The 14561-nt window shown below is 54.7% G+C and overlaps 5 protein-coding genes across 5 annotated transcripts; 4 read left to right on the top strand and 1 right to left on the bottom strand.

The window, feature by feature from the left end:
- Positions 1–931: 931 nt before the first annotated feature.
- ColSpa_02451 (6-phosphogluconate dehydrogenase, decarboxylating 2) lies at positions 932–2630 on the top strand (the record flags this gene model as incomplete). Its single annotated transcript, XM_049268663.1, has 5 exons — positions 932–984; positions 1039–1060; positions 1121–1645; positions 1696–2130; positions 2190–2630. The coding sequence occupies 5 exons, from the start codon at positions 932–934 to the stop codon at positions 2628–2630; spliced, it is 1476 nt and encodes a 491-aa protein (XP_049124620.1).
- Positions 2631–3377: 747 nt separating this feature from the next.
- On the top strand, positions 3378–5656 carry ColSpa_02452 (SWI/SNF chromatin-remodeling complex subunit snf5; the record flags this gene model as incomplete). Its single annotated transcript, XM_049268664.1, has 3 exons — positions 3378–3416; positions 3472–3735; positions 3785–5656. The coding sequence occupies 3 exons, from the start codon at positions 3378–3380 to the stop codon at positions 5654–5656; spliced, it is 2175 nt and encodes a 724-aa protein (XP_049124621.1).
- Positions 5657–7487: 1831 nt separating this feature from the next.
- ColSpa_02453 (putative TLC domain-containing protein) lies at positions 7488–9952 on the top strand (the record flags this gene model as incomplete). Its single annotated transcript, XM_049268665.1, has 3 exons — positions 7488–7692; positions 7749–8560; positions 8615–9952. 3 exons carry the CDS (start codon positions 7488–7490, stop codon positions 9950–9952), a joined length of 2355 nt encoding a protein of 784 aa, XP_049124622.1.
- Positions 9953–11845: 1893 nt separating this feature from the next.
- On the top strand, positions 11846–13324 carry ColSpa_02454 (transcription initiation factor TFIID subunit 8; the record flags this gene model as incomplete). The annotated part of the gene is made up of 1 exon (XM_049268666.1): positions 11846–13324. The coding sequence occupies one exon, from the start codon at positions 11846–11848 to the stop codon at positions 13322–13324; it is 1479 nt and encodes a 492-aa protein (XP_049124623.1).
- A 370-nt stretch (positions 13325–13694) lies between these two features.
- Positions 13695–14434, bottom strand: ColSpa_02455 (54S ribosomal protein L37, mitochondrial; the record flags this gene model as incomplete). Its single annotated transcript, XM_049268667.1, has 2 exons — positions 13695–13951; positions 14056–14434. The coding sequence occupies 2 exons, from the start codon at positions 14432–14434 to the stop codon at positions 13695–13697; spliced, it is 636 nt and encodes a 211-aa protein (XP_049124624.1).
- Positions 14435–14561: the final 127 nt, after the last annotated feature.

The raw sequence follows: 14561 nt of genomic DNA on the forward strand, positions 1-14561 counted from the left end.
GAACAGAAAGTGGGATGCAAGATGCAGGATACTAGCACGGTACTTCCTGGTCCATGAGTAAGCTCTGGCTCTGTCCCGCCAACAAAGCCAATCGCTACAAGTCAGGCCTGCCGTCAAAGCAGCCCTGTCGACCGTCGTCGGGGCCGTCCAGTCCCGCTTTTCTGCCCAGTCTTTGTCACTGATTTCCATTCCCACCCCCAAAGGCAAAAGGTTGAAGTCAGCCGTGGGCTTGCCCACTGGCGAAGCACCGGGCTGGGTTTGGTGTAACTTGGTGGGAAGGACTGGACTGGTTGACTGGGAGGTCTGGGAGTGTGTGCACATCTGGCGCTTGTCAGGGTGGCCCCTGCCACTAACGCAAACCCCCCTCCCATCCTACCCCTCCGTCGACCCTCCCCCTACAAACTTCGTCCGGGTTGACGAAAGCTCCAGCTTCTTGTTTCTTCTTGACACATTCCCTTGAGATAAATAACTCGACGCTCCCGCAGTCATCAGAGAATCGCGCGTCTGAACCTCTCCTCTATCAAACAACCCCCCCACATTGAACCACCGACACATCATTCATCATGTCTGGACCTGTGTAAGTAGTTTCCGTCCGCTTCCAACCCCTCTTCTCTCGAAAGCCAAATTACCCCACCACCCCGCTCCTGACCTCCGATGCTCACGACGACGGCGATGATGATTGCCAATTCGCGCATGTCGGCGTCCGTCGTGTTGCTTCGGACTCGGTGCGGGCTTATGGGAGGTGCCAATGGACGTTGGCCACAAGCTACTAGCTCCTCCTATTCAACATCGACACAACAACATACTCATACTCGCAATGCAGCGCTCGTCTGGCCAACATTGTGGCTGGCGTTGTGCCTGCTCCGAGGTCCCGCTCCGTTTCTCTCGCAACTGATTACTCACCTCCGACCCCTGAACATTGAAGCTGACGATGCATCACAGCGCTGATATGGGCCTCATCGGCCTGGCCGTCATGGGTCAGAAGTAAGTGTCTCGACTCTACTCCCGAAATGAATTGTGCGCTAACAAATAACATAGCATTATCCTGAACGCTGCCGACGTTTGTCAACCCCCACATATGCTGTTAATCCTCCCACAGGTCGCTGACGATTTTGTATAGCACGGTTTCACCATCGCTGCCTTCAACCGTACTGTTTCCAAGGTCGACAGATTCTTGGCCAACGAGGCCAAGGGCAAGTCTATCGTCGGTGCTCACTCCATCGAGGAGTTCGTTTCCAAGCTCAAGAGCCCCCGCCGTGTCATGCTGCTCGTCCAGGCCGGCAAGGCCGTCGATGACTACATTGAGACCCTTATCCCCCTTCTTGAGAAGGGTGACATTATCATCGATGGTGGTAACTCTCACTTCCCCGATTCCAACCGCCGCACCAAGTACTGCGCTTCTAAGGGAATCCGCTTTGTCGGTTCCGGTGTCTCCGGTGGTGAGGAGGGTGCCCGCTACGGCCCTTCCTTGATGCCCGGTGGTAACGAGGAGGCCTGGCCTTACCTCAAGGACCTCTTCCAGTCTATCAGTGCCAAGAGCGACAACGAGCCCTGCTGCGACTGGGTCGGTGACGAGGGTGCTGGCCACTACGTCAAGATGGTCCACAACGGTATCGAGTATGGTGACATGCAGCTCATCACCGAGGTATATCCGCATGAAGATCCGTCTGTTATTACTGCTAACACCCGTTATAGGCTTACGACATTCTGAAGCGCGGTCTTGGCCTCTCCAGCAAGGAGATCGGTGATGTCTTCGCTAAGTGGAACAAGGGTGTCTTGGACTCTTTCCTGATTGAGATTACTCGCGACATCATGTACTACAACGACGAAGATGGCACTGCTCTTGTCGAGAAGATCCTTGACAAGGCTGGCCAGAAGGGTACCGGCAAGTGGACCGCCGTCAACGCCCTCGACCTGGGCATGCCCGTCACCCTCATTGCCGAGGCTGTTCTTGCCCGCTGCTTGTCCGCCATCAAGGAGGAGCGCACCAAGGCTTCTACCCTTTTGTCGTACGTCGGCCGCAATAGCAAGTTCGAGGGCAACAAGGAGCAGTTCATCGACGACCTTGAGCAGGCTCTGTATGCCTCCAAGATCGTCTCTTACGCCCAGGGCTTCATGCTCATGCAGGAGGTATGCATCAACAACAACATCCTTTCTGAGTTGCCACGTACTAACAGTACATACTACAGGCTGCCAAGGAGTACGGCTGGAAGCTCAACAAGCCCTCCATCGCCCTCATGTGGCGCGGTGGCTGCATTATCCGCTCCGTCTTCCTCAAGGACATCACCAACGCTTACCGCAACAACCCCGACCTCGAGAACCTCCTCTTCGACGACTTCTTCAACAAGGCTATCCACACTGCCCAGCCTGGCTGGAGAGACGTTGTCTCCAAGGCTGCCCTTCTCGGAATCCCGACCCCGGCCTTCTCTACTGCGCTGTCCTGGTTCGATGGTTACCGTACCAAGGACCTCCCCGCCAACCTCCTCCAGGCTCAGCGTGACTATTTTGGCGCACACACATTCCGTGTGAAGCCAGAGGCGTCATCCGAGCGCTATCCTGAGGGCCAGGACATCCACGTTAACTGGACTGGCCGCGGAGGCAACGTCTCTGCTTCCAACTATAACGCATAAAAGGTTTCTGTATGGGTTACGAGTAGACTTTAGGAATGGGCACGCTATGATGCCTGGTATAATGGTGCCAGGAGAATGAAATGAAATGATTCCACGTAATTGGTAGAAACATACACCACCATTGCCTGTAGATGTGACTTTCGTTGCTTGGTTGTGATAACATGCTGCGAGACCCGGGGCCTCCCCCGACCGAGTCCGACTAATGGAAGTTAAATTGGGCCGATGATTCGGTGTTAAGACGGCACTAAGAGTTGGCCACTTATCTCTCTGCCAGTCTCTCAATCTTGTTATCTATTCTTACCCGGTCCCCTTGTAGCACATTAGAAGCATTTGGGACTAAAGGTTAAGTGAAGAACAATGCGGACGAGGAGAGCTCCCGCTTGTTCTCGATGACTAAGCACCCAGACACGATGAAATGACTAGGTACTTTTTGAGGGACATGTGCGCACGGCCCCCATGACCAACGCAACCTTGATTGGCTACGGCATAGCCAGGATCTTCTCAGGCGCCGTAGCCTCGTCGCGACAATTTTGGGGATCGCGAACCGACCTACACGCCAATTCATCACCAAACACAGCCTTCCAATTCGTCGCGACATCACCCATCGAGCTTGTTCCGCGACCATCAACCTTCCTAATCATAACCGCACACTGATGCAGCAGTTCTCTGCTTTCCGCCCTAAAATATTGCGCGTCAGCACCATCCAACCCACAGCACTACACCCTGCGTCCTCGACCGCGATCCACCATGGCGCAGGACCCGAGTGATGGAATTGATCAGGAGCTGGTCAGTAGCAGTACCATTATTTACCGTGAATGAATCATTACTCATGAAAATGTAGCTGAATCACGCTCACCTCATTTCTGCCAACCACTATGCCGACCAGGCACGCGTCGATCTGAATCAAGTCACAAAATGGCTGATGGCTGCACCCCAAGTTGCGAAAGACAAGGCTCCGTTCTTCTGGACCTACCTCGATCGACCCCGCGACGGCCAAGTATATCTCACATGGCAACCCCTCAAGCGGCTCGGAACAAATTTCGCGAGTGATGGGATGATCTGGGGCCCAGAGCAATACCACAGACAGGATGTTGGAAATGGACTGGTATGGATATCCATTGCATTACTGATGCAATAACTGACCGTGGCTACAGTCTCTCGAGATTCACTACGTCAAGTCTGGATTCGTTCCGGGTGAGCAGGTTGCCATGCATGCTCGTCGTAGATTCCGTCTTGTGCCATCGCAGACAGGCGTGATGAATGCGCCGCAGCCTGATATTAGTCTCTGGATTGTGCACTATGGTCCTTCAGACCCTCCCGATCGCGTTCCGGTCAACCTGATCCCCGTTTCGCAAGAAACGCAGCACATCATGGCAACCCGCAACCATCTCCAGAAGTGCGGCCAGATTGCCCGCAAGGATTTTATGCTCTCGGATCGCGCCAGCTGGCCCCAAATCCAGTTCCCCCGCAACGGTGGGCGACCACAGATGTACAACCCACCAGCGCAGTCGCGGCGTGTCCCGCAGCAGATGGCCTATCCTCCCACTGGTCCTCAGGGTCGCCGTGGCCGCCAACAAGCACAGGTGCAGGCTCAAGCCCAGCAGCATCAACAAGCTCTCGCTCATGCTGAGGCTTTGCACGACGATGAGGAACTGGAGAAGGATCTCTTTGACCACCTGACCCCTAGAGATATCTCCTTCGCGCGATACCAGCAAAACCATGAGTGGATGGAGGAGATTGTGTCTTCTCCTTACGGCCTAAGCCAGATCGCACCTCCTGATCTTGGCCTTGGGCTCAAGGGAGAGTTGGCGTCTCTGACTGACGGCATCTTCTCTGCACAGAGTGCGAATGCGCTCACTGAACCACCTCAGAAGCCGTACATTGGGCGCCTAGAGCCCGGGCTGGCTGATGAGTTTAGGAAGAGAGTCCAGGAGCATCTTGAGGCAACAAAGGCCGAAATGGAAAGGATGAAGGCGGAACATGCGAAGAACCTGGCTAGCCTGAAGGCGAGCTCGGTATTTGTGGACGCCGAGAAGGATGTCAAGAACTCTGTCCAGGAGCATGGTCCAGAGCCATGGCGCATCGAGGGCCACTCCACAGAATCAGACGATAACGCTGGCTCATGGTCACAAAAACACAACAAGAAGGTTGACGAGATTGTCGCTCAGGTCGAAGCTAACCTCGGCCGACAAATTGAAGTCCTTCATAACGTACACCGGATACAAGACGGTGGATTCCAGGAGCCCGCTCCGGAGCCCGTCAAGGAGCCTTCGCCCGTCCCGCCGCCGGCAAGCTCTCCAGCGCCAGCAGCCGGCGCCGATGCAGGTGCTTCGGGATCGCGACGACCATCCCAGGCTGGCTCTACCCATAGCGGGGTGATGGTTGGCGATTCAGACATCGACATGGGCGGTACTGCGGCAGGACTCTTGGATGAGATGCACACCGGATTCTCTGCCAACTCCACTCCACTGAACAACTTCCCTACGCCTCAAACTCACGTGTCTGCTCTAAACTCAACGGCCGGAACCCCAGCCAACGCGAACGCTCCCTCGCCTGCGCCAGTTCCTCCGACCATCCCCGAGGAGACTGAGGCTCAGGCTTCTACTGGCGCTTCTGCTGGCCCGGGAGAGGATGTTACGATGGGCAACACAGAGTCTACCAAGGATACTTCTGCCACTGCGCCTGATCAGGGGACTGGCAGCGGGGAGTGGGTGGTCGTGCCTAAGGGAGGTACGTCACCCGACCCCGCTGCTGCTGCCGGCACCGGCGCGACCGAGGGTGATGAACCCAAGCCAGCTGCCAAAGCATCATCCGCTGCCGGAACGCCAGCGGAGACCCAAACTCCTGGCGGCTTCAGTTCTCTGGGTGACCTCGACTCGGCGGGTGACGCGATGGCTAGTTATGGAGCATCCATAGGAGACGGCCTGGACATGAACATGGAAATGGAGGATTCTGCCTTCGGCGATGCTTTCCACGGTGTATCTAGTACCAACACGCCAGGAAACCAGTCCGAGGGTGGTGCCTAAGGAGAACAAAAGTACTTCGTATCATTGTTCTAGATAAGACCGGCAGACGCGCCTCGGACAGGGAACGGACTGTATATTTTAGGTGGATTGGTGGCTGGCTTAACGTGGTCGAAGTCCACAGTTGGTCCTATTGTTATGGCTTTTACGTTGACAGGTGCAAGGGTTTGTAAGGTATAACACGGTTTGAAGAATGGAAAGAACCAGGCCTTCTCAGGTCCCATCTACGTTGCCAATCTCGCTCACTGATTCCACTTGTACTCAATGATTCTAGAAGGACCGGAAGGTTGCCGTCCTACCAAGCATTTTCAGTGGCCCCGATCTGGTCACAGAATGCATGACCGTCGCCCCAGGTGCAATGCAATTTTATCAGCTCAATCGGACTTCAGCCACCCCCGATCAGCCAATCAACAAGATTGTTGCGGCTCATCGGTACCAACTGTACCTTGGCAGGAATAACGCGAAGCCGTCGCATCCACGGATAGCACATTGCATACACAGCCCAGCATATGCCATGGAGTCGAAAGGCGATAGGGTCAAACACGGGGAAAATGGTGATACATGGCGGTTCATCCTAGAACCGCCGGTTTGCGTGGACAGGGGAAGTGGTCAGTGCGCTTTGTTAGTGCATCAGCTGGCTCGGCATTGTTGTTCTTAACAAGGTACCGCATCTTCGCTTAGCTCCGAGCAAGAAGTTTAGGTTTGATCAACCCCAGGAACGATGTCTCAGCCGCAGCTTTTTGACGACACTAGCTCCTCTGTCATCCAGACATCCGATTTCTCGACAGCTCGATTGATGGGTTCTGCAGGGGTTCATCGCCACGAGATTGGACGAAAACCGGTTGTGTGATACTAGGCGACCCGTCGAGCTGTCCGAGGTCGCGGGCGTTTCCTTGCCAGATCTCATGCCTAAATCCAAGCCTAAGACGAAGCTCCATGGAGCTACGAGCAAGACTATGAAGACGTTGTTGACACTGTATTGGAGTACCAGACTGCATCTGCTGCACAATGCGGCACGCTACCAAGTGGTTAGTGGAGAGAGGGCGCCTAGCTGGTTAGCAGCAGTCGATGAAGCAAGCCTCGGGTGGTCGCGAAAGCCACACTTCGCCTGTTTTGCGAAATCATCCACCTCGACTTCCATCGCCGCCCCTCACCATGGCGTTTCGCATTCCATCGAGTGCTTAAGTCGGTTCCGGGTGGATAAGCCCATTAAGAAATAGGCTTCTTAAGCTTCGGGTCGATTTGATGGCCTTGGCCAGGCCCACTCCATCAAGCAGTTCAGATGTGCCGCTGCTCGCCCTTCTCGTCATAGCGTGTGTCGGCCGATGAGACGACCCCATCACCCCTGCCCAGCCTTTACTCCTCGGCATAGGATGACGTTCTGGGGAAGTCTGTCACGGAGGAGCACCCCTTAACCTTCCAGCGTCAAGGGTCGGCTTACACACGAGAGAGTGCTCCATCATGAAAACGTCGTCTATTGGGATGGGGAGCGCTTTTGAGGTGGTCCCCCCTAATTGCGCATCCAGTCTGTTTCTCCATCCGATCGTGACTCTTCCTTTCTCTTCTCGTTCCGTTCTTTTTTGCAGTTCACGTTCGATTCTGTCTACTATCGGTCTTTTCGGAATACCTTCCTTTTTTCTCTTCTACCCGGTCTGCAGGTCAGCTTCTTTTCAAGCAAGTCCATTCGCTACACTCCTTCGAACTTGATACCCGCGGGCCCTAGTCGGCTCTTTTCCTTCTTTTAATTCATCGTTCGGTTCGGCACAAGGCTCTCGGTATCGGTGGACTATAGGCTCGACGTCCTCTTATTTTCAACCAATAATTCCAAGACACGATGTGGTTCACAAAGTCACTGGTGCTGGTGCTGGGCATTGCCCTTTGCGAAGCACAAATCTCGAAGCCTAGGGGAGGAGACGTTCTACAACCCAACCAGCAGTTCGAGATCGAGTGGCAGACGACAGGTCTTCAGGCACCCATCAACATCAATCTTGTGCCCGGCGGCAAGACGGACCTGTCTGTTGTTGCCGAAAAGATTGGGGGTAAGACATCCTCTTATATCAAGACACGAATGTCTTGAAACTGACAGGCTCTATAGTGCAAATCGACAACATCGGCCGTCTGAACTGGAGCCCAAGCGCCTCTATTACAGCCTTCGAACACTTCGCCATCATCATCACCGACTCCGCCCAGGCCGTCGTCATATCCGAGCCTTTCCAGATCAACCAGCTTACCCAGCAGCCTGTCGTCCAGACGATCCTCGGGGCGGACGAGGCCCAGGTTCAGTACTCAACTGTGGCCGCTGGTCCTCCCAAGGTCGTGTACTCTGGGGCTCTGCCACCCAAGGCCATTCCTGCCAATTTCGTCGCCGCAGAGGTTACTCCCACCGAATCGACTGCCGCTGAATCTACATCAGTTGAAAGTTCATCCGTAAAGAGTAAGCCTGTCGAAGCTACGTCTAGCAAGACAGCCCCAGCTCAGTCTGCTTCTGAGACGTCTGCTCCTGAGAAGTCTGACATTGCCACATCTGCACCGGCCAAGTCAACTGCTGCCAAGTCTACTCCCGCTGTGGCTACCTCTTCCGAGGCTACTCCGATTCCGTCTGCGCCAGTCGAAGCCCCTCCGGCCAAGGTTTCTTCCCCCAAGGACGGCAAAGCCGGTGAAGCGGACACCACGATCTCTACTTCAACCACTGCAAGAAATGGTGACAAAGCTCAGCCTCAACCTTCATCCACTTCCTCCGCAGCACCCAAGGACCTGAAGTCGGGGTCTTTGCCTGACCCAGCTAAGACGACCTCAACCCCTGAGGCTACTAAAGCTACTTCTGAAGTTACCAAGGCTTCCACTACGCCTGAGTCCGTCTCCACCCTTCCGGTTGCCAACAACCAGACAGCTATCCTGAGTGCTGAAGTAAGTTACCCAGCCATGAACTTGCATCGGCATTGTGTTAATGTCATATAACAGACGCCAACCCCGATTCTGGTTCCTGTCACTACTCAGCCCGCTAAGATTACAAGCTCGGTCCCAGCAAACCTCACCAGCATTGTTCCAGAGGCACCGACTACTTCTTCGCAGCCAGCTGAGATTGCCGCTCCAGTCCCGGCAAACCGTACGAGTATTGCACTGCCGGAATCGTCCGCTCCTGTACAGACCATTCCGATCGTGACTCTTCCGCAACTGAATACCAGCACTCCGACCGCTGCTCTTCCGCAACTGAACACTAGCATTCCGATTGCTACTCTCCCGCAGCTCAATACTAGTGTTCCGGCTGCTACTCTTCCGCAGCTCAATACTAGCACTCCGGTCACTGCTCTTCCGCAGCTGAATACCAGTATTCCAATTGCTACTCTTCCGCAGCTGAACACCAGCACCCCAACCGCAGCTCTTCCGCAGCTCAATACTAGCACACCGACCGCTGCCCTTCCACAGCTGAACACCAGTATCCCCATTGCTACTCTCCCGCAGCTCAATACTAGTGTTCCGGCTGCTACTCTTCCGCAGCTCAATACTAGCACTCCGGTCACTGCTCTTCCGCAGCTGAATACCAGTATTCCGATGGCTACTCTTCCGCAACTGAATACTAGCACTCCCGCTAGTGTGCCGGCCGTTCCGGCTACCGAGCCGGCTGCGGTCGTTCCCGTTCCCGTCGCTTCCCCGCAACCTCAGCCCTCTATGCCCTCCTCAGCAGCGGGTTCAAACAGCAACCTGCCTTCGAGTGAAATTTCGCCTACTGGTCTCGCACCCCTGAACCCGATTCAGTCTATTGAACCTACGCCGACCATGAGTGGCTCAGCCGGCTCAGGTGGGCAAGCTCAAGAGACGCCCTCGACTGGAGGGGATAAAGGCGGCGACAAAGGCAATGAAATGGGTAATGGCAGCGGAAGCGGCAGTGGATCCGGCTCTGGCAGTGGCTCCGGGACTGGTTCCGGCAGTGGCTCTGGCAATGGAGATGGTAGCCGCTCCGGCGACAATAATTCAGGAAACAGTGGCTCTGGTGGCTCTGGGTCCGATACATCAGCACCAAATGTCCAGCCAACAGCTCAACCACAGCTTGTGTCTGGAGGTGAGACGACTTCCGTTCGCCCCCTTGCCCCCATCATCACCTTGCCGTCCTCTCTGATGACGTCGATGGTGCTGGCCACGGCTGTCGGCGCTGTGGCGCCCACTGGTGGGCTCTTCGCGGTGACAACCGCTCCGGCTGGGCTCAACCCTATCTCTGCGGGATGCAGGACGACTCAGAGCGGCTATGTTGCAGCTCTCTTGAGTGCTGTGGTAGCAGCCATTACACTCACTGTCTTGTGAAAAGGGGGTATCAGGAATAATTCGGTAGAGTTGGGGGGAGGTCTGGTGGCAATGAAGGGATGCGGTCCATTTCTCTTTGTCTATAATGTGTATTAGCCGAGATAGCGATGACCGCGAAGCCCAAGTAACAAGTAAAGAAATCGTACGAGATCGAGTGTCGAGAGTCTTTATTCTGGACAGTTGTTCATTCTCCCTTGGCGCTATAGAAGGTGTGGCTAGGGCGCATTGGAAACATTGACTTGTTTGACCGTCGGCAGAAAGGCATGCCACTGCAACGATCAAAATTATACAGTACGGACTCTTGGGCTCTCACATATGTGCTCCCTCAAGACAAATCGCCTGGTGTGTATTGTAATATTTGACACAGATCCAAGTGTAGGCTGGGACTGCGCCACTAACATCTATGTTACACTTTTATGTTCTGGAAACCATGAAATATGCCCAAAACTACTTAAACTGGTCTGTTGATGTCATTCTTCAAAATGGCAAATCTGACAGATTTTATTTTCAGAAAGAAAGATAGAGCAGAGATTCGCTCAGCCCGCCCCCAGTTCTATGCCTCCCCCCAAGCTGGTGCACACGAAACCCACACCTGCCGTGATCATGAAGCTGATCCGCGTTATCAGAATTGGGTCGATCCAAGGTTTTACTTCCAGTCATCGACGCAATCAAACACTCTCGAGCCATTCTACGCAGCTCGAAAAGGGGAGTAGAAACCCACCTAACCCACCTCAAAGGTAGGTTTATGCGCGGGCTTCAACACTGACCACATGCCTTGTGCAGGGATCCCCAAAGACGACTACTTCACGACGAACCGCCCTTCCTATGGACACTCCATCAACGAGAAACGCGACAAGTTACTGCTCCTATATAGTACTATGGTGAGATAGGCGAACATCTATACGGCAGATTGGTCGGCTAGCTATCTTTTGGTCTGACGACAATGGTCTCTAAGCCAAAGTTGCGGATCGTCGTGATGTAGTTATCCCCAATATACCTGAATTAAGAGCGAGCTCTCGCCCAAACCGACTCATTAACACTCTCTTTCTCCTTCTAGGAGCTACTGAGGAGTACAATGCTGGCCAGAAGCTTGTTGATGAACGCCGGTAGTCTGGTGCTTCATCTTATAGTAGAACACTCCAGAGTCAGAACGAAGCGTGTGATTAATAAAGACATGAAGTCCAAATTGACTTTTCGACAACCAACATAGGAAAAAATGGAACATTCGAGACATTAATAAGCTAGCGGTTGCATCATTAGGACCAGGCCAAGCCAGACAAAGAATGCAGTGATGCGACAGGATGAGTAGGCGTTCACAGTTAAGGTAGCTTTCCGGTTTATTGCCAAGCTTTGTTGCCAGTCGGTGGTGGTGAAAGAACAACGTCTGTGCGGCATAAGGTAGATACCATGGGTGGAGATAGGCGCGACGTAGGCGTAGGCGTTTGTCACGCTAAAACTTACAACACGCGACCTGCAAGGCTGTTCGCTCGCTCCTTCCCCAGCAAAAAGTACCTTCCAGGGTGAGGAGGTACCTGCCCAAGTACCGTGGTCCGATACCTCACTTGCGCCTTCCAGAATTGAGGCACCGACCTCCTAGATTTGCTTGCCGCCTTTCGCCAGTGAATCTTCACCTTTCTTTCTACCCTGAATCTTGACAAAAAACCTCAATCCCCTGCTTATATTAACGCCATATAAGAATCATCTTCCCCCCCCAGCTGCTGCTACCCAAGAATATCCGCATGCGCTCCACCTAACTCCCCGCGACGATCGAGGCGCGCCTGCCACTTCGGTTTCGAGATCCTTTCCTGACATTCATCGAGACAAACCACTCGAACCGTCTCTAGCCAGAGAAACCGCAAACGAAAGCGAAAGATCGGCATACGATTTCGGGAGATGCCAGACATCAGCGCTCCGCCGCCGCGGCCGAAGTTGAAGCTAAGCGTAGGCTCGCGACAACCCTCGTTCAGCGAACAGAATGGCGCGACGCCGTCGGCTTCGACGCCATCCTCATCCATGAAGATCAAACTGAAACCTTCACAACCGCCGACACCAGCTGGGCCCGCGGCGCCTACCCCATCCAAGACGAAGGCTGGACGACAACCCAAGCCTACAAGCAAGCTCATCGAGTCCAAAAAACGGGAACAGGACGAGGACGACGATGGCACGAACCAGCCATCGAAGAAGATCAAGCTCTTAAAAACACCGACTGTGTCGACACCCAGAACAGGTCATATAGTCGTCAAGTCAAAGGGCAAACCGCCAGTCCACCCACCCGGTGATGGTTACGACTCGGAGGCTAGTGACCAGGAGAAAGACCCTACAATCGAGGAACAGTTTATTTTGCGCATGATGCCCGGTGAGCACTGCGAATATGTCAGGAAATGCATCGAAGAAGGCAAGGTCGGTATTCCTAGAAAGGATGGCGGCGCGGACATCTTGATGAAATTCTTCGACGAGGAGAGCCGGCGCGCCATGGTGGTAGTGAAGGGCCAACCTTACGCCGCCGTCATGGTGGAACTGCCAACGATTACGGAAGGCATGAAGTCTTGGGACCGGAAGACGTTCATGAAATCCGCTGATATCTGCCATATGCTCCTCGTATTCCAGCAGGTACGGAGCGAGGACGAGGCGAAGAAGGCGCCGTTGCCCGCGATGATTCAGCCCGGCTTCAAGTGGCCACACGGTCTGACACCACCCATGCACGACGCTACCAATCAAAGATTTGCCAAGATCATCAGTCGCTCGGAGATCGAACTAAAGGAAAACGAGGTTAAGAAGCTCCTGCAAGCCGACGCGGCTGCCATGTCTTCCAGGTATGAACTTGTCGACGACAGAAAGATGCAGTCTGGAGACGAGTATTCCGAAGACGAGCAAGACGCCGACGGCGAGGCGGACGACAGCGGCTATTTCCCGGCTGACGGCTACAACGATGGCGAACTCGATGAACACGACGAAGACTTGGAGGCGGAGCTCATGGCTGCTTTCGAAGAGGAGGCGATGAACCAGGCTACAACAGAGGTTGGCACGCCAGCAACACAACTTGAGGCCGCTACGCCGATGACCATGAACACCGGCACGCCCGCACCCCATGCTCAGGACAGTGGTGACGGAGAGGAGTCAGTCGCGAGCGAGGAAGACGAAGACGACGACGACGATGAAGATGACGACGACAAAGAGCGGCTGGACGAGGTCAAGGCTGTCCGGGAGGATATTACGCAGCTAAAGAACGAGATCGCGAAGAAGGAGCAAGAGAAGTCGAACCAGACTAATAAGATTCTGAGGAACCGCGTCGAGGCTCGTTTGAAGGATCTGAGAGCAGAGCTGTCGCTTAAGCAAGCATCCATCGGAGAACAGGAGGAGGATGAAGACTAGCGGACGCATCGGGCGAGGTCCCGAAGGAGCAGCACCAAAACACTGAGATAGCATCGCCATGCTGATGACTCGAGCGCCTACAAAAGGCCAATCCATGCACATATTTCACGGCCATGTACAGTTAGAAGACTAAGTCTACGAGCTTTAATACCAGAAGCCAAGGCGCTTGCCGGAACTGTCTCTTGTTGTTCCTCCAGGTATGATGTTTTAGTGATGATATGACAAGCCGGCCATGCCGACAGTAGATATTGTACAATAGTCCCTTCTTTTTGACTCTCTATGACACACAACTCCAGTACAGGCACGCTGCCACGCCAGCAGTGGCAACACAAACCGCAGCAGAACCACCGCCGATACCACATCCGCCCCCTTACATGGACTTGAGGTAGTTGGACTCCTTGATCTTGGCCTTGCGTTCCTTGCGCATTGCCTTGCGCAGCTCGTCTCTCTTGGTAGCCGCGTGCAGGTTGTGCTCGACGTCGCCGCCCTTCTCACCGGGCAGGTTGATGGACTGCTGCGGCAGCGGGACCTTGGGCGCAAGGGCCTCGATATCGCCCGAGGCGACGAGCTTGGCCTCGATGGCCTTTTGACGCTTGGCGGCGGCTTTGCGCTGCTTCTTGGACTTGGCTATGGGTTCGCATGATGGTTAGCATGACCATGGCCCGATTTTTTCATGGGGAAGGGAGGTGGTGGCCGAGGGTATTCGCCTGCGGCGGTGGTGTTTGACATACAGAACATCTCGGCGGCGAGATCGTCGGCGGACTCGACGGTCTCCTTCTTGGACTCCAGGACCGTCCACAGCCACTCGGGGTACTCCTCATCGCGGAGGGCGACCGGGTCGGTCCGGCCCTTGAAGTAGTTCAGGCCGTTGAGAACAGTGCCGGCGGGGCACGAGGAGATGGGCTCGGACGGCGGCGCGTCGGCCTTAAGGGTCGAGAGGTTCGGGGGGACGTCGGTCGCTTTCGTCTTGGTTCCGTCATCGGCCGCTGCTGCTGCGTTTCTTGATGGCGTGGAGAGGGAGAAGGGTCTGATGGCGAGGACGGCGGCGGCCCTTGGGGCTTGAAGACGGGGCAGAGCCGAGGCCCGCCGCAGGCATGTTCTGCAAATCATGCTTTGTGGTGTTGAACGCGCGCGACAAGGTGTTGCGGCCGGTGTGCGTTGCTGGTTGTCGTCGGGGGGATCACCTCGACTATGGTGGTGTTGCAGGATGCGTGAGCTTGAGCTTGTGGTGCAGTGG

Source organism: Colletotrichum spaethianum, assembly GCF_022836535.1.
Source record: "Colletotrichum spaethianum MAFF 239500 DNA, contig04, whole genome shotgun sequence".
NCBI lineage: Eukaryota > Fungi > Ascomycota > Sordariomycetes > Glomerellales > Glomerellaceae > Colletotrichum > Colletotrichum spaethianum.